This window comes from Caretta caretta, chromosome 9, assembly GCF_965140235.1.
Source record: "Caretta caretta isolate rCarCar2 chromosome 9, rCarCar1.hap1, whole genome shotgun sequence".
NCBI classification, from domain to species: domain Eukaryota; kingdom Metazoa; phylum Chordata; order Testudines; family Cheloniidae; genus Caretta; species Caretta caretta.
Window position 1 is genome coordinate 67142136 of NC_134214.1, and position 20409 is coordinate 67162544.

A 20409-nucleotide genomic window follows, 5' to 3' on the forward strand; every position below is an offset into this window, starting at 1 on the left:
TTATTATAAAATGAGACAAAAAAGTCTCAGACTGTCTAACAGAAGAAGAAAGGGGACAACGGTATCCATTATGGAGGTGATGGTCTATCAGCACGAGCATCTCACAGAATGTTGTCTGGACTGGACATATGCTGTAAGGATTGACTTTTGGGTGAGCTCTGTACTGGACTGGGAAGGAATTTGTCAATAAGTCCAGGCTATAGATTGATTTTTATATTTTTTCTTTTATCTGTAACTTTGTTTTCCAATCCTTTCACCTTCATCTATTTTGGATCTTTATCTTAAGCTGTGTTAAATATACTTGTATTTGTTTTTTACTACAGACACAATCAAGTGCTTGTGTCAAAGAGTGTTGAATTGAGGGGACACTGGTAAACTAGGGTGTGGTGCTTCCAGGGAAACAGTGGATTGGCATACATTGCTGGTAAGGAGAACAAAAAGGATTGGGCACTCAAGCGTAACAAAGCAGGGTGTGTAAATTGCTCGCCTGCAGAGGGTGAGAGAGGGGCTTACAGTAACCCAGAGTGGAATGCTTGTGTCCCCTGCAGCCAGTAGCTCCGGGAGAAGTATCCCCAGTGGGCACAGACAAGACTCCTTCATGCTATAAGTTTCTGAGTAACAGCCGTGTTAGTCTGTATTCGCAAAAAGAAAAGGAGTACTTGTGGCACCTTAGAGACTAACCAATTTATTTGAGCATGAGCTTTCGTGAGCTACAGCTCACTTCATCAGATGCATACCGTGGAAACTGCAGCAGACTTTATATACACACAGAGAATATGAAACAATACCTCCTTATTCGCAAAAAGAAAAGGAGTACTTGTGGCACCTTAGAGACTAACCAATTTATTTGAGCATGAGCTTTCGTGAGCTACATGTGGGGGTGTGGGGGGGTGGAGGGTGAGAAAACCTGGATTTGTGCTGGAAATGGCCCACCTGATGATCACTTTAGATAAGCTATTACCAGCAGGACAGTGGGGTGGGAGGAGGTATTGTTTCATATTCTCTGTGTGTATATAAAGTCTGCTGCAGTTTCCACAGTATGCATCTGATGAAGTGAGCTGTAGCTCACGAAAGCTCATGCTCAAATAAATTGGTTAGTCTCTAAGGTGCCACAAGTACTCCTTTTCTTTTTGCTTCATGCTATAAGTAGGTGATAGCGATTAACCCCACACACTCCAGTTAACCCCACAAAGTATCACAATGGATGTATCCAAACCCTAGTTAGAAGGAGAAAAGCCTGAGGAGCCCAGCAGAGCCCTGTATAACCATATTTTAAATAGGGTATGCCAGGAATGACCTCTCAAGATGTCCAAACTTGAGAAAATGTTGTTGTTATCAAGAACCGCCATTCCCAAGGTGTTTGTAACTCTGAGGTTCTACTGTACATCAAAAAAACCTTTTCATGTCCTCTGCCAATACCTTAAGGAAGTCCCTCAAAATCACCACAGGCAATTGGTAAGAAGTTAACATTTTGTCCACAAAACTCAGAATGTACTGGGCAAAAAGCATTATAAACTACCTGTGCTTGTTGGCCCTCGAGCACACTGACATTGATCCTGTCCTAAGGAATGTAGGTACAGGATAAGATGCTGTATTTCAATAATGATCTGAAACACTGTCAGTGGGATATGAGAGAATGCAGATAAATCACCATAGGATGATAAGAACAATCAAGAAAAATCAGAAGGTTTCAGGAGCTACTGGAAGAAACACAAGAGAATTCCAGTGGATGTGGAATTTTTCAAGCACATTTTTCAAAGAAGTCTTTTATAAACATTTATCTGTGACTTCCATACTTAAAATAAATAAATAAATAAAAATCAGAATAACATGGTTTCACAAATTTGAGAGAACAGTTTTAATAATGTTGAAATACCATTAGTACCCATCACCTTCCAAAAATGTTGTCCCACCACCCTGACTACAGAAAGTCTTCTCTTTCACTTTTTCATATTATTGTGCCACACAGACTGTGCATGGTATGCAGACGAAGATGAATCACGGACCTGTTCTTGCTTCTATTTCATCTGCATTTGTGCACCTCAGGGGATCAGTGCTGTGCAAAGGTGTGATGTATACATGAAGATGAAAGTTGAACAGAAACTGATGCACAAACATATTGTTTGAACCTCACAGAGTGGGTGCTCTTCCCAGCATGCCCCTAATTAGCTTTCTCAAACAGACAAAAGCTGTAGTTCTTCTACTTTTCCAACAACTAGCACTAAACACAATCAAATGTACTTAACTAAAATGCACTATACACTGTAACCATATTTTTTCTTCTACACCACACTTAGTACAGAACACATCAAAGAGGGATACACTGGGCCAAGAGTTTTAAGCAGAACTCCCCACAGAAAATTGTTGTCTCAATATAGGCACAGCACATGCAGAAGGAAGAAAACAAAATGATGATTTATGAATAAAACATGTTTTTTGCATCAAACACAATGAATTTTGAAAGAGGTGGCTATTCTTAGTCAATCTACTGTGTAATTGTTACATAACATGACTAATATTAGTAAGTAAAATGCATATACAGCATGTTAAATGTGCTAGTGGTTATAGATAAGACTCCCTTAGCCCTTTCCTAAACCCTCATTTGCAGATTTAGAAACTCAGCCCAAATGGATTTTTGTTGTCAGACTCATCTTTTGTATGCAAAAAAAGTGCAAGACATTAGTCAAAAATTTAACTCTCCTTTGGTTTCCTTGTAACTACAGTACAAGTTCTGAATTCATAATACAAAATTGATAGCTTCCTATGGCAGCATTTTTCACATTTTATTAGAATCTGTAATTGATGCAAAAAAGTTGCAAACAATTAACAGCAGACTATAGTAAAATGAACACTGCTGTAAGAAAATGGTAAACTATTCCTTGACTTTAGCAAAGCTTTTGATACCGTCTCCCACAGTATTCTTGCCAGCAAGTTAAAGAAGTATGGGCTGGATGAACAGACTGTAAGGTGGATAGAAAACTGGCTAGATCATTGGGCTCAATGGGTAATGATTAATGGCTCCATGTCTAGTTGGCAGCTGGTATCAAGCGGAGTGCCCCAACGGTCAGTCCTGGGGCCGGTTTTGTTCAATATCTTCATTAATGATCTGGAGGAGTGCTAGATATGCTGGAGGGTAGGGATAGGATACATAGGGACCTAGACAAATTAGAGGATTGGGTCAAAAGAAATCTGATGAGGTTCAACAAGGACAAGTGCGGAGTCCTGCACTTAGGACGGAAGAATCCCATGCACCGCTACAGACTAGGGACCGAATGGCTAGGCACCAGTTCTGCAGAAAAGGATCTAGGGGTTAAAGTGGATGAGAAGCTGGATATGAGTCAACAGTGTGCCTTGTTGCCAAGAAGGCGAACAGCATTTTGGGCTGTATAAGTAGGGGCATTGCCAGCAGATTGAAGGATGCGATCATTCCCCTCTATTCCACATTGGTGAGGCCTCATCTGGAGTACTGTGTCCAGTTTTGGGCCCCACACTACAAGAAGCATGTGGAAAAATTGGAAAGTGCCCAGCAGAGAGCAACAAAAATGATTAGGGGGATGGGGCACATAATTTATGAGGAGAGGCTGAGGGAACTGGGATTGTTTAGTCTGTGGAAGAGAAGAATGAGGGGGGATATGATAGCTGCTTTCAACTATCTGAAAGGGGGTTCCAAAGAGGATGGATCTAGACTGTTCTCAGTTGTAGCAGATGACACAAGGAGTAACGGTCTCAAGTTGCAGTGGGGGAGGTCTAGGTTGGATATTAGGAAAAACTTTTTCACTAGGAGGGTGGTGAAACACTGGAATGCGTTACCTAGGGAGGTGGTGGAATCTCCTTCCTTAGAGGTTTTTAAGGTCAGGCTTGACAAAGCCCTGGCTGGGATGATTTAGTTGGGGACTGGTCCTGCTTTGAGCAGGTGGTTGGACTAGATGACCTCCTGAGGTCCCTTCCAGCCCTGATATTCTATAATTCTATTGGCTAGGTTGCGTTAGTACATAGAACACTGCCTACTGTATTTGTTTAAAAATCACTTTGCCTATCCAGGATTATGGAAAGTGAGTGAGTGTGTGTGTTTCCTTTAATAGGAGAGTTAAAATGGACAGTGACAAGTTTAGTTGGAAGCTTTCTGGGCTATCAGCTTGCACACTACTGAAGTAAAGAAATGTATGCAAAATTTCCCCTGAAGCAATATGAATACAACCCACGAGGCAGTTTTCATGATATTGCTGTGTACTGTGACTAATTTTTACGACATAAATTCCTGATCTTCCAAGAGTATGGACCATATTTATTATGGATTCTAAAAGTTTAGTATACAGGAGACACTGCCTTTGGCAGATGTCAGTTTAAATATCTGAATGGCCAAGAAGTATTTAATTCAAACCCCACGACAGCAGCTTTTGATTCTGTAAGACTAAGGTAACTGTTTAAGAATACTTTACATATTGTATTGCAAAATTAAAGGGGTTTACGGAAGGGCAACCAGAATTATTAGGAGTATGAACTCTCACATGGAAAGAAAAAAAGATAGTGATTGTTTAGGACTCAAATAACAGAGGATATGATAAAATAATGAATGAATTAATAATGAATAAAATATAGAATAAATAGAGAAGGTAGATCAAGAAATTCTGATCTCAGTGTCCCATATGCAAAAACAAGGGGACATTCAATGAATAGAAAAGGTGGCAATTTAAAAACTGATACGAGGAAATATGTTTTCACAAAACACAACTATGAAATTCATTACCACAGGAAGCAGGATGGTGTTGGGACCAAAAGTTTAGGAAAATTCAAAAAGCGATTGGATAACAAGAATATCCAGAGTTACTATAGTTAATGCTAACAAATTCTGGAAGGAATATTGACCCTCATGCAAGGTATAAGCCAGTGGATCTCAAACTTTTGTACTGGTGACCCCTTTCACATAGCATATCTCTGAGTGCGACCCCACCTTATGAATTAAAAACACTTTTTTACATATTTAACACCATTATAAATGCTGGAGGCAAAGCGGAGTTTGGAGTGAAGGCTGACAGCTCACGACCGCTCCCATGTAATAACCTCATGACCCCCTAAGGGGTCCCGACCCCCATTTTGAGAACCCCTGGTTTTAGCCAATCTTTAGCTATTAAAGATTAAGATGAGTTCTAAAGTGGGGGGGGGGGAGGGAAGCGGCCTACTAAATGATTTCTTAATCCACCCTCTCTAAAGCATCAAGTGCTGGCCATGCTCAGAGACAAGGTCATAGAGCAAACAGACCGCTTGGTTCTGATCCACTATGGTAATTTCTGTGTCCCTATGTACATTTATTAAGTAGTGAATTTTGGGTTCCAGTACATTTCCTAACATGTGCCCACAACCGACTTGTGAATAACTGGAATTCTTCCAGTATAGTCATTAGATGTCAAGGTTTATATGTAATATGGAGAATGAATTACTCCATAATGGTTAAAAGCCCTAAGGATGGTCCCTATGGGCCAGGGTTAATACATTTGAATACAGTGGTATTGGAAACCTTACACAATCAGTGCTCTCAAACCAGACATTGTATTAGCTCTAAATTAATTTCTGTGAAGTATATTACGTTTAACTATAATACATATAATAAATAGTTAAAGAGACAGATAGACCAATCCATTATAAAGGCCACAGAGGCTGGCAATAAAACAAAAAGGGCTTTTAAAATACAGGGTTATCTAAGTTTTCAGCTTTTAATTTTTATTTCTTATTGAAAACAGTATTTCTTATGCAAATCAAGCCAACATTATTTCACAACTCCACATTGTTTGTCATGAGAACCACTAATGTTGTAAAGATTTAATTAACTTTTAACATTTTTGGTGGATGAACAGAATTATGGCAGACAGACTGTACAGCAGCACAGCCAAATTATATAGGGTCGTATAGATGATGTTGCTATTGACTCTATTGTGTGTATATATATAATTTCTCAAAAAGTATTTTTCATTATCAGAATATAATAATTTTAAAGTAAATCAAATTGGGAATTTATACTATTTGACCATGCCCATTTCATGTACTGTTTTTTTTTGGTGGGGTTTTCTCAAATGCGTAAAATAGAGTGAAGGATCAAGTTCTCTCCTGATCTAACTCATGTTTAGTTAAATACTTACACCAGAAACTAATATTTAGGGCCATGGTACATTTTTTTTTTATAGTAACCCTTCAATACTTTACAAAATGCTAAGACTTTTGTACGACACAATCACTAATGAAAATTCAACAATTTGGGGTTTCCACATGACATATTTGGAGAAACCTGTTGCCAAGTTCTTACATAAACAGCCACATATTTATAAACAAACAAAAAATCAGCATAAATATGATATCTCCAGAAAGAACTTGGGAAGTTGTTTCCAAAACAAAAGGGGGGGAATAAAAAAAAATACATCTCTTTAACAAACTCTTGACACTCACTAACTACTTATTTCCTTTAAGTGCAGAACATATTCAGTGATTGCGTGGCAAGATCGGTACTGGAGATCTATGGATACAATAACTACTTGGCAATTTCCAAGTGTAGTAGAGATTGTACTCAAAGTGAGACTGCAAATCTGGTCTCATGCAGGTTTTAAACAAGTTTTGTATGATAAATTGTACAGCCAAGAATTAAGGGCAAAAAATATTAAAAAGTGACAGAATGGCCAATAATAAAACTCTTAAGTTAACTAAGAGTTAACAGGCAGCACTAATAAGATATAAGAAAGAAAGTTCACACATCCATAACAATAAAGGAGACAAATTATTAATATGACAATGTGAACATACAGACAAAGGAAATATTTTTATCTTGAAATTTAACACATGCAAACAAGAACAAACAATTTTACTGCAGGGGAGGAGAGGGAAATGTTGAGACTAACCAGTGCAAGACCCAATTTAAGTAAACAAAAGAACAGAATAAAGATGGAAGAAGCACTATTATTGTGAGTGTACCTGATCAGATCATTTACACTTCAGAGGGCTTTTGGCATGGCAAACTATGTTTTATGTTTAGCTTTATTTTGCTTATTGTGGCAAACGAGGGAATTATGTGTATTCTTTTTAATAAATATTTTAGGCACTTCACTTTATCAGTTTGCTATTATTCTGCCTGACTGCAAGGAGTTCAATCAAAAAAGGCTGTTAGGAAGGGAACAAAATATTGGCAAAGATAAGGTAGAGTCTAGAGGGCACCAAGGATCCTTAAGGAAAGAATACGGAAGCTATAAATTGGGGAATGACCCTCCCTGACTCCAACCAGGCTGGCAATTTCTCTTTCCAGAAACCTTGGATCCAAGGGGTTACTAAAATCGTAATGATGCGGGTCTAGGTAAGAAGCATGAGGGGATGGGACGAGGAACTTGAGTGGGTTGTCAGAGGCTGTCTTAGGGGCTGACAGAGACACACTGAGGAAGATACACAGGAACTGCAACAAACAGGCTCTCTATCACCAGCCCTGAGATGGAGGTAGTTGCACTGAACAGAATGTACCAAAGCTTGCAAGGAAAGATTAAGGTTTAGGCAAAGAGAAATATGAGCATAAACCTTTATTGGTTTTGTACCTTTACTCTGCATACTGTGTATCTTTCCATAAATAAATCATACCTTGTTTGAAGATGCTGTTTTTGAGTCACTATAATCAGACCTCTAACCCTGCCCTAGAGCTATGGGGGAGATGTGTGTGTGTGTAGCACAGTGCTGCCAGAACACCACTGTGAAGAGAGTTGGGCCTGTTGGATTAACATAGCTGGTAAACAGAAAAGCTGCAGCCCAAAGATCCAGTCTACCACTGTAAGGCAGTAAGGGGGGAGAGTAGCAAAACCTATGTACTTGACAGGAACTTAAAAGAGGCCTAAAGCACAGCTGACCCTATGACTGTGACATTAGTATTTTAATTGGGATCTTTAATTTTGTGTAGAAGTACTTGTGCCTAGAAAGGTACATGCTCACCAACTGTCACCATTAATACATCACTGTTTACCCACATTTACCACACTGATATCTGAAATAAGAAAAAAAGCCCATTCATTCCCCACACTTTAAACAGATCAAACTTTTGATACCACCGTAAACAACCTTAAAATAATATTAATTGATGGCAGTATAATACCTACTGTGTGAAAAAGAATTAGAGGTGGCTTTTATTCTCTGCCAAATATTGGGATAAAGGGTAAAATTTCCAAAAGTAACTTAAAGTCCTAAATGACATTCATTGAGACTTAGCCTCATGAAGATTTCTCGAATATTTGTTTTTAGCACAACGTTATGGTCCACTCTTACCAGCACTGACAGATATGAGTTACATTACATAAATGCAGAAAGGTTTGCAGAATTGGGCTCCACAGTGGCAGGCTACAGTTTTAAATGCTCTTTAGTTAACAGTTGGAATAGTTTTTATGTTAAATTATGATAATATTGGGTATTAACATATAAGACAGATTCAGTAAGGGTCAAGCTCTGAGTTCCTGACTCAGTTTTTTCTCAAGCAAACTTCCATTGATTACAGCACCTCAGAATTTAACCCAGTATTTAAAGTGTGCAAGAGATCTTTCAGGAAGATTTTGCCATTTTAAAACCAGGCAAGTGACCTAACATTTAGGTTTTGTAAAGATAAATTGTTTAAAGACGCTGGACTAAATATGATCTTTTTTAATTTAGTTCCAGTAGAAATTGTTTTTTAATTAAATAAATTGTACAAACGACAAGTGACCTCTATTTTTATCTGTTTTACTGGGAAAATGATAGAGAGCATAACCTCAACCTTTTTTTATTCTGGTACCTTTTTGAAGCACAGTTTCTTATTCATTTGATAATACTGAACAATGCAAAATACAAGAAAAAAATTACTCTGTACTAAGTCTATTGTTTCCTTGATTATAGCATCAAAAATCACAGGCTTGTAATATGGAACAAAATATCTGTAAATGTGTAACACCACTTATAGTAGTTACCTCTGAGCAGAGACTGAAGTGTTTTGCTCTTACTTGTTGATCAATAACGTTAGCATTCAAAAACATAGGCAGTATTTGTCTGAATAAAAAACACAAGACTCTACAAACCTGACAATGTGAATGAATACATGGGTAAAGACCTGACCAGTAAAACTGCGTTTTGGTTTCAAATCCCCAGTCATCATCTATCCAAACAGTCCTGGAAAAATCCTTCAAAATGTCCAATGACTACTAATGTAAGGAATTTTTATACTTCTGAGGACTTGACTAACTGTCCTGTAAAATTAAGATGTCTTGGTTTCCTTGCAATTTGAATTAGATAATAATGATTTAAGGAGATTTGACTATTTAATTGTGTATGTTGTGATTACATATATGAACAATAAAGCAGGTCTTTAAAACCATTAATGGGGAGCTGAAAATTATTGGGATGCTGATGTTATAAAACTCCTTGTGTGAAGTTCAAAGTACTTCACTGTAATGTGCTGTGTTATCTCACTCCACTTAAAAGCAACCACTCCCTGTACCTTTTCCCGGGTCAATAAACAACCAGAAGAAGAAAAATCCATGAGGATTATTAATGCTTAGAGGTTACATAATCCTACAATCTAAAATTAAATGTTCTGAGAGCATTCCATACCAATACAGATAAAAACTACTCTAGATATATTATCTACATGCTTACCTTTGCTTGCACTCTCAACATGTTCCAGTTCGTCTGTGAATTTTAAGACGTCCCGATAATTCTCTTCACAGATTTCAGCCAGAAAATGCAAGAGTGTTGTTTTTTGATTTGATGATTTAGTATCTCTAATCTGCAAAGATAAGAGCAGAGTAAAGACATAAGGAAAGAATATATTATTTAGCTTTATGAAAATGTTTTCTTAAATCTCCTTTAAGATTTATTTTAATTCACTTAATTAACGATTTTAGTGAAAATTATCTACATTTCCAACTTGTGAATGAAATTAAAAATTGTTATGATCCTCAAAATCATTTCCTTTAAAATTAACCTTAGTGTGGTTTCTAAAACAATGTTAATCATATAAAAGATCTGAAATATTTGAAAAATCCAAACACCATAAATTTTTAATTTTTTTTTTCAGAATACAGAGATGCGTGGTTCTGCACATCTGTTTCAATGTCAGTTATGCTCAGTATGAAGTGCAAAGATGGTCCACACTAAGGGGAGGACTGAATGTTGAAACATTGTTAGTCTAGAAGTTAAAATATTGTTAGAAATTGAATAGGTTATTCAATTCACCTTTCTAAATGAATTCCAACTTCTAAAGCAATCCCTCTGCTGCATGTATTCTGGGATACAGTGCCCCCTAATCTACGTTTGCTCTTTTAAGCTCTCAAGGGAGAGGTTAATGGAGCTTCTTCCCATCACAAATCCCAATTACTCATTTAAGCAAAATCCAATAAGTAATCAATCAATCAAGATGGAATTATATTAGTGTTTCATAACCTATTTGGTTGGTCCTTCACAGAACGTTTGAAATTAAGAACTAAACAGCCTCCTCCCAATCCCCCACCCTCTTCTGCAAAAAGAGAGGTGAAAAGCCCAGGAGATCCAGACTGGCTGGCTAGCAGGAGAATGAGAGAGGGAGTAGTTTCAATAGCTCATCATGCTTTCTGCTCTCCCATGGAAACGTCTCTACAGGAGCTTGCTGGAGATTCTTCAGACTCAATGAGAACAAATGGAGACATGGCCTCTCTCCATTCCACTGTTCCACCACCAACCATATATGGGGGCTCCTTGCATGGTCTGAATCACTCCCCATTGAAAGAAACTTATGGACAGCAAGAATCATGGGAAAGTTGTGGCACTGCTAAGATACATGGGTTCTGACAAATTTGCAGATAACCACTGATTTTGGGGCCAACCCCCATGCTAATTCCCATCTGTATGTGTTTGGGTGTCTAATGAAGAACCCTATGGATCAAAGGGAATCATCAGATGATGCATTTAAGTCTCAGCTCAGAGTTTCTGTATCCCACCCAACAATGAAGGATTCCATTTCAGATGGCAAAATTTGGTTAACTCCACAATGTGAAGAAAGGGGAAGCAAAACATAACAGTGGCATCTACTTCTTCTAAAAATACAACTAAACAAAACATCATCCAGAGGTCTCACAATCTATAACCCTCTGACCACTACATACAACTACAAATACTTATGCTACACAGCCTGTTCCACCTTCTATTTAGCTGTGACACACTAAGTACACTTCTCAGACCTGAATAAGAGCTCTGTGTAAGCTTGAAAGTTTGTCTCTCTCACCACCAGAAGTTGATCCAATGAAAGATAGTGTCACCTACCTCATCTCTTCGTCTCCCACCCATGCAGGTATAACTCAAAAGTGTTTGTGTGTATTCATTAGATTTGGCTGATATAGAGGATGTAATTATTACTTGCTTGCAAGGATACTAACAGCACAGAATAACGCAGATACAGACTGCACATAATTATTTTCAGAGACTTTTTCATCGATGAGCATTACTATCACAGATGAATTTGTAAATGCTTTTTAACCCACCTTGACATCTAGTGCTTTGTCTAATACAGACTAAGCTACAGCATATCCTGCAAATGAAATCAAGGATTTATTTTAAAAGAATACATAAATATGTGCACAAAATCTCCAGTTTGTTGTCTCATTCTGTAAATTGTTAGAAGTTATAATTCTATAATCCTCAGATGACAGGTTTGCCCTGCTGATATTCATTTTAATGCAGGCCTTTCAGCTTTAAGGATTTACCCTGTTAAGAATGAGTACACTCCATAAACAGGTTTTTAAAAATATAGGATATTGAGGCAATTAGAAAGCAATTTAATTCATACTGATTTGGTTACTGAAGACCAAAAAATGTTTAGTAATGGTATGCAGTATAAATCAGGTCTTAATGTATTACCGCACCATCTCCACAAAAGTCCCCCCCTCCCACCCAATTTTTTTAAAAAGAAAAAAGAAAAAAAAACACCTAAATTCAGTTCCGTATCCACTAAATTTAAAAAGTAAACTAAGTTTAATTATTTCTTCAAAGGGTTTAACAAGAAAAAAAAGATTTATTTTTCAGTGTTGCATCATCACAGAGTAGGTAAAATTGAGTTAATTCAAATGGCTAAAAATTTATCTTCCCTTCAGACTATCAGAGCTGGGTTCTGTGGTACGAATAAAAATACTATACTAAGTCTGTGTTGGTATTTTACTGGACTACTTAAACACCTTAGTATATTCTCATACTGTTAAAAATCTTGGACAGCACTGTGTCACAAAGCTGATCAACTGAATTCTGTTAAGTGTTATTGGGGTGACCAAATATAGTTTAAGGATTGCCAATGACAACAAAAGAGAAAGCATGCAGTGAAATCTACTTGTCTAGGCACTCCTGCTGCTCAGATGGAAACAGTGAGAAGACTGATTTAATGAAGTTAATCTTTGCCTTTTGCACTGTATACTGGGCTCACTAAATAATATCTTTATTAAATGCACCTTCTTCAAGGTATTTATAACAGTTAGGTAATAGAGCTAAGAACATATCAAACAAATATTATTTTCAGGTGGGTTTTCCTTTATAATTTTTACTATTTAACAAGTTAAGACCCACAAAATAAAACAACATGAAACTCAGTCCTGAAGTCCTCCATAGGAAAAACATCTAACTTGGCTGAATTAATCCCCAGTGGAACTCGACTGACAGGCGTTCCACAATGGGTACATTTATGCCATTGTCGCCATTATCTTCAGTGTTATGTTTTATGCTTCAGAGGTATGGCTAAGATTTTGTCTTGGATATTTAGTAAAAGTCACGGACAGGTCACGGGCAAAAAAGAAAAAGTCATGGAAGCAGTGACCTGACCTGTCCGTGACTTTTACTAAAAATATCCCTAACAAAATAGGGATGTGCAGATCCTCACACTGCCTGAAGTGGGGCAGCTATGCAGGGGCTAGGAGCTGCCTGTAGCAGCTGGGGGCTGTGAGGTACCCCCGACACCTGCAGCTCCGGGGGTTCCTTGCTGCTGCTGGGTACCCCCGCCACATGGAGGGCCAGGAGCCAGGAGCTCAGGGTTCCCCCACCACCCATGGCAGCTGGGAGCTATGGGGTACCCCACTACCAATGGCAGCCTGGAGCTCCGGGGGGCTGCCAGAGACACTGGGGGTACCCCACAGCTCCCTGTCCCCACAGGCTGTAGGGACCCTGTAGCTCCCAACCACCGCAGGCTGAAGTCCTGGAGGTCACTGGAAGTCACTGATTCTGTGACTTCCACAACCTCCATAACTAAATCATAGCCTTAACTACAGATAACCCAACTGATTACCAGCAACAGGCAAACAATAATAAACAGTCGTTTACATTCAGTGACAATCAAGCATTGTCTAAACAAGTAATTATCAGTATGACTGGGACATTAGTAACATGAAGTTTCCTAATAGCTTCCATTCTAAGGCCTGTTTTCAGTCTCTCAGAACTTTTAATCTCTTAGGCTGAAAGTCTTGTCTTTGTCACAGACTTTGTCAGAGCGTGATTTTTGACCCCTGATCAGAAACAAATAGTACAGCCATTTTTGAGTTGAGTTCAAATAAAATAAAATCTATGACCTTCCGATCCCACTGCTCTAGTGCAATATTAGTAATATATGGTTTTAAAGTCAAAGTAGGAATTTGGCTGAAAACTGATCATCATGGATGAGAGATACTTTTTGAATGTTCCAGTAAAAACTGGTTTTGATTTGGCCATGTTATAATGCTTTGAGATTCACACTTTGTAAGTCTGTAGTACATTTACTTTTGATTCTGCTACCAAGATTCAGATTTAACGTAGGTTGTGTGACATGCACATGGCCGCACACACACACAAACACAGAATGAGCATACCTGATTCTTTGGACACACTACGAATGCTCTGAGGGTGAAATTAAATCATTGCACACAATAAAGACACAAGTCCTAATCATAAATTAAAGTCCACTCACTGACATTCCACAATCTTGGGATGGCCTTTTGCACAGTGATGAACTGCACACTGAACAAGGTAGGGCTCGCCAGGTGCAAGTTTTAGATGAACAAATACATTTAAAAATGAGCCACAGATTTATGCTGCATTATGTTAAATAGCCAATGAATGCAGAAAAGACTGTGTAAGTCAAGAATCAATGTAAGTGTTTTTTCTGAGCAGCTAGGTATTTGTTGAAAAAGCATGGACAGCTGAGATTTAGTCACTGTCTTCTCAAACTGAGAAATGTCTTATTTGGGCTATAAGATAAAAGCTACATCTGAAATAGAACATTGATTTTTTTTAAAGATGATAGACAAGGAAAATAGTGGCAGATGAGAAGATTATTTTTTTTCTCATTCTCTTTACACTTCTCACTGTAGAGAACTACTTCGAGGCAGATTTACAGTACATTAACATTAGAACAAATACCTATTGAAATGTAGTCAGTAAAGCTGATCTTATTTCAAGGGAAGTAAAAAAATCCCCAAAACAAACATATGAAAATACACTTTAGTAACACATCATTAGGGCCAAATTGTTCCTAGGGCTTATGTGGCCATGCAGTGGAGTCGGTGGGAGTAAGAACTGTCCCTCCACTATCAGAGCCCTCATTAGTGTCCTCCAGGTTTTGACTCCAAGCATTTCTGGGAATGCAAGGGATGCAGCCAAAATGTTCCCGCATGGGAACACGGGAGAAAACAGATGAGTAGTAGGTAAAGCATTAGCTGGCAGAATTTGCTCATCAAACAGGATAGTGGTGGTAAGCTGCAGTTCATAAAGGGGAGCCTCTAATTACTCCTTTCCCTTTCTGAATGCATGTGCTAGGCTGTGCTATCTTTAAACATTAAAAAACACTCCCTTCCATAGCCAGGAAGAGAAACCAGGATAGCCAATTCTCAAAATACTGATGCTGCATAAAAAAAGCTGAGCACAAAACTGGCAAAGTGTGTTGCATCCCATCTAATGGATACTTCTGGGCTAGGGTTGCCAGGTGTCCAGTTTATGACCAAAATGCCCAGTTGAAAAGGGACCCTGGTGGCTCCGGTCACCACTGCTGACCGGGCCATTAAAAGTCTGATGAGCAGCACAGTGAGGCTAAGGCAGGCTCCCTGCCTACCCTGGCTCCGCGCAGCCCCCGGAAACAGCAGCATGTCCCCCATTTGGCTCCTATGTGTAGGGGCAGCCAGGGGGTTCCACATTGCACGCTGCACCTGCCCCAAGCGCCGGTTCTGCAGCTCCCACTGGCCAGGAACTGCGGCCTGTCCGCCTAGGAGCTGAAGAGGGGACATGCTGCTGCTTCCAGGAGCCGCTTGAGGTCATAGCCGCCCCAAGCCTGCACCCCTGACCTTTCCTGTGCCCCAAAGCCCTGCCCCAGCCCTGATCCCCCTCCTGTCCTCCGTACCACTCGGTCTCAGCCCGGAACACCCTCCTGCACCCCCAAGCCCCTCATCCCCAGGCCCACCCCAAAGCCTGCACCACCAGCCGGAGCCCTCATCCCCTCCTGCACCCCAAATCCCTCATCCCCAGCCCTACCCCAGAGCCAGCCAGGTGAAAATGAGAGAGTCAGTAAGGGTGGGGAGAGCGGCAACAGAGGGAGGAGGGGATTGAGTAAACGGAGGGTGGGGCCTCAGAGGAGGGGTGGGGGAGGGCAAATGTGTTAGATTTTGTGTGAGTAGAAAGTTGGCAATCCTACTCCGGGCACTGGGACACCTCAGTGTCTCCTGTTCTCTAAATAGCCTAGTCTCCTGTGTGCTGTAATACTTTAGTCTAATTTTAGTTGTTGGGTTTAGATGCGTGTGGTGTTGGTGGCCTGTGATATACAGGAGGTCAGACTAGATAATCTGGCGGTCCCTTCTGGCCTTAAACTTCATCAGCTACAGAGAGTAACACCACAGTACCTGCTACCAATTACACCTTTAGCCTAAACATTCTGGGTTCCAACTCTGCTGATAGCCCACATAGGGGTAATTATGGTTTTGGGGTTTGTTTTTTCATTCCTTTTTAGAGAGATGTAGGAAATTGCATGCAAAAATGACTTAACAGAAAGTGAAGGTTCCTAAGTCAAGCACTCAAAAGTAAGTAAAAGCCAGAACTAAGGTTGCCCTGGCAACCTTATTTTATCCTTGTTGCATAGGTGCATTGTAATGGTGTTGCCCACTATCTCATAGGTAGTCTGTGGCAAAGCCAAGAACAGAACATGCCTCTGTTGTGTCCCAGCCCAGTGTCTTTAACACAAGAAAACATCCTTTCTCTTCTTGCAACCTTTTACTTTAGTCATCATTAGACTATGCACTAAATAGAGCATGACTCTCGTAGAATAAATAATATATGATCGTGTAATTAAACCTCTAATAAAGTGTATTCCCAAGGAGATCAAATTAAGGTAACACATTTAGCTTTAATTCAGGCATTTTCTACCTTGCAGCCATAACATTATCTTTTAATCTACTGTTTTGTATGCAAAAAGAAAAGGAGTACTTGTGGCACCTTAGAGACTAACCAATTTATTTGAGCATGAGCTTTCGTGAGCTACAGCTCACTTCATTGGATGCATACCGTGGAAACTGCAGCAGACTTTATATACACACAGAGAATATGAAACAATACCTCCTCCCACCCCACTGTCCTGCTGGTAATAGCTTATCTAAAGTGATCATCAGGTTGGGCCATTTCCAGCACAAATCCAGGTTCTCTCACCCTCCACCCCCCCACACACAAATTCACTCTCCTGCTGGTGATAGCCCATCCAAAGTGACAACTCTTTACACAGTGTGCATGATAATCAAGTTGGGCCATTTCCTGCACAAATCCAGGTTCTCTCACCCCCTCACCACCCTCCCAAAAACCACACACACAAACTCACTATCCTGCTGGTAATAGCTCATCCAAAGTGACCATTCTCCCTACAATGTGCATGATAATCAAGGTGGGCCGTTTCCAGCACAAATCCAGGTTTTCTCACACACCCCCCACCCCCATACACACACAAACTCACTCTCCTGCTGGTAATAGCTCATCCAAACTGACCACTCTCCAAGTTTAAATCCAAGTTAAACCAGAACATCTGGGGTGGGGGGGGGGGGGTAGGAAAAAACAAGGGGAAATAGGCTACCTTGCATAATGACTTAGCCACTCCCAGTCTCTATTTAAGCCTAAATTAATAGTATCCAATTTGCAAATGAATTCCAATTCAGCAGTTTCTCGCTGGAGTCTGGATTTGAAGTTTTTTTGTTTTAAGATAGCGACCTTCATGTCTGTGATTGCGTGACCAGAGAGATTGAAGTGTTCTCCGACTGGTTTATGAATGTTATAATTCTTGACATCTGATTTGTGTCCATTTATTCTTTTACGTAGAGACTGTCCAGTTTGACCAATGTAAATGGCAGAGGGGCATTGCTGACACATGATGGCATATATCACATTGGTGGTTGTGCAGGTGAACGAGCCTCTGATAGTGTGGCTGATGTTATTAGGCCCTGTGATGGTGTCCCCTGAATAGATATGTGGGCACAATTGGCAACGGGCTTTGTTGCAAGGATAAGTTCCTGGGTTAGTGGTTCTGTTGTGTGGTATGTGGTTGTTGGTGAGTATTTGCTTCAGGTTGCGGGGCTGTCTGTAGGCAAGGACTGGCCTGTCTCCCAAGATTTGTGAGAGTGTTGGGTCATCCTTTAGGATAGGTTGTAGATCCTTAATAATGCGTTGGAGGGGTTTTAGTTGGGGGCTGAAGGTGACGGCTAGTGGCGTTCTGTTATTTTCTTTGTTAGGCCTGTCCTGTAGGAGGTAACTTCTGGGAACTCTTCTGGCTCTATCAATCTGTTTCTTTACTTCCGCAGGTGGGTATTGTAGTTGTAAGAAAGCTTGACAGAGATCTTGTAGGTGTTTGTCTCTGTCTGAGGGGTTGGAGCAAATGCGGTTGTATCGTAGAGCTTGGCTGTAGACCGATGAAGTGAGCTGTAGCTCACGAAAGCTCATGCTCAAATAAATTGGTTAGTCTCTAAGGTGCCACAAGTACTCCTTTTCTTTTTGCGAATACAGACTAACACGGCTGTTACTCTGAAACCTGTCATTATGCAAGGCACTGCATTTAGCCGTATGGAGTGGAAATCTATCAACTGCATGAAAAAACTTGTACAGATACAGACAGACATCATCTTCCTTTCCAAATGCATACAGATGGACATCGGACCAAAAGGACTGAAGGTAAAAAATCCATTACAATCTACATACCACACAGACTATGCTGACAGCTTGTGCCACACGCTCTCAAAGAAACTGCGGAATCACCTGATCAACATTCTCTACAGCAAACAGGGAAAGATTAAGAATGAGCTCTCAAAAATGGAAACTCTCATAAAAAACCAACCTTCCACACAAACTTCCTCGTGGCTGGATTTTACTAAAATTAGACAAGCCATTTACAACGCACACTTTGCTTCTCTACAAAAGAAAAAGGACACTAAACTTTCTAAACTACTACATGCTACAAGGGGACACAGCAATGGTTCCCTCAACCCACCTAGCAATATTGTTAACCTATCCAACTATACTCTCAGCCCAGCAGAAGCAGCTGTTCTATCTCGGGGCCTCTCCTTCTGCCCCTCCACCCCCACGAACATGATACAGTTCTGTGGTGACCTAGAATCCTATTTTCGACGTCTCTGACTCAAGGAATATTTCCAAAATACCTCTGAACAACATACTAATCCACAGAGGTCTCCCTACCAACACTACAGAAAGAGGGATTCTAGGTGGACTCCTCCTGAAGGTCGAAACAGCAGACTGGACTTCTACATAGAGTGCTTCCGCCGACGTGCACAGGCTGAAATTGTGGAAAAGCAGCATCACTTGCCCCATAACCTCAGCCACGCGGAACGAAATGCCATCCACAGCCTCAGAAACAACTCTGACATCATAATCAAAAAGGCTGACAAGGGAGGTGCTGTTGTCATCATGAATAGGTCGGAATATGAACAAGAGGCTGCTCGGCAGCTCTCCAACACGAGTTTCTACAAGCCATTACACTATGATCCCACTGAGAGTTACCAAAAGCAACTACAGCATTTGCTCAAGAAACTTCCTGAAAAAGCACAAGATCAAATCCGCACAGACACACCCCTGGAACCCCAACCTGGGATATTCTATCTACTACCCAAGATCCATAAACCTGGAAATCCTGGGCGCCCCATCATCTCAGGCATTGGCACCCTGACAGCAGGATTGTCTGGCTATGTAGACTCCCTCCTCAGGCCCTACGCTACCAGCACTCCCAGTTACCTTCGAGACACCACTGACTTCCTGAGGAAACTTCAATCCATCGGTGATCTTCCTGATAACACCATCCTGGCCACTATGGATGTAGAAGCCCTCTACACCAACATTCTACACAAAGATGGACTACAAGCCGTCAGGAACACTACCCCCGATAATGTCACGGCTAACCTGGTGGCTGAACTTTGTGACTTTGTCCTCACCCATAACTATTTCACATTTGGGGACAATGTATACCTTCAGATCAGCGGCACTGCTATGGGTACCTGCATGGCCCCACAGTATGCCAACATTTTTATGGCTGATTTAGAACAACGCTTCCTCAGCTCTCGTCCCCTAAAGCCCCTACTCTACTTGCGCTATATTGATGACATCTTCATCATCTGGACCCATGGAAAAGAAGCCCTTGAGGAATTCCACCATGATTTCAACAATTTCCATCTCACCACCAACCTCAGCCTGGTCCAGTCCACACAAGAGATCCACTTCCTGGACACTACAGTGCTAATAAACAATGGCCACATAAACACCACCCTATACCAGAAACCTACTGACCGCTATTCCTACCTGCATGCCTCCAGCTTTCACCCTGACCACACCACACGATCCATCGTCTACAGCCAAGCTCTGCGATACAACTGCATTTGCTCCAACCCCTCAGACAGAGACAAACACCTACAAGATCTCTGTCAAGCTTTCTTACAACTACAATACCCACCTGCGGAAGTAAAGAAACAGATTGATAGAGCCAGAAGAGTTCCCAGAAGTTACCTCCTACAGGACAGGCCTAACAAAGAAAATAACAGAACGCCACTAGCCGTCACCTTCAGCCCCCAACTAAAACCCCTCCAACGCATTATTAAGGATCTACAACCTATCCTAAAGGATGACCCAACACTCTCACAAATCTTGGGAGACAGGCCAGTCCTTGCCTACAGACAGCCCCGCAACCTGAAGCAAATACTCACCAACAACCACATACCACACAACAGAACCACTAACCCAGGAACTTATCCTTGCAACAAAGCCCGTTGCCAATTGTGCCCACATATCTATTCAGGGGACACCATCACAGGGCCTAATAACATCAGCCACACTATCAGAGGCTCGTTCACCTGCACAACCACCAATGTGATATATGCCATCATGTGTCAGCAATGCCCCTCTGCCATTTACATTGGT

General features: G+C 40.6%; 1 protein-coding gene across 5 annotated transcripts in view; it reads right to left on the minus strand.

The window, feature by feature from the left end:
* DIAPH2 (diaphanous related formin 2) overlaps window positions 1–20409 on the minus strand; it is an 838844-nt gene that overhangs the window by 410619 nt on the left and 407816 nt on the right. For all 5 annotated transcript variants that reach the window (XM_075132420.1, XM_075132419.1, XM_075132418.1 and 2 more), the window contains one exon: window positions 9640–9769. In XM_075132420.1, the coding sequence (XP_074988521.1) occupies window positions 9640–9769 (130 nt within the window). The remainder of the gene's footprint in view (window positions 1–9639; window positions 9770–20409) is intronic.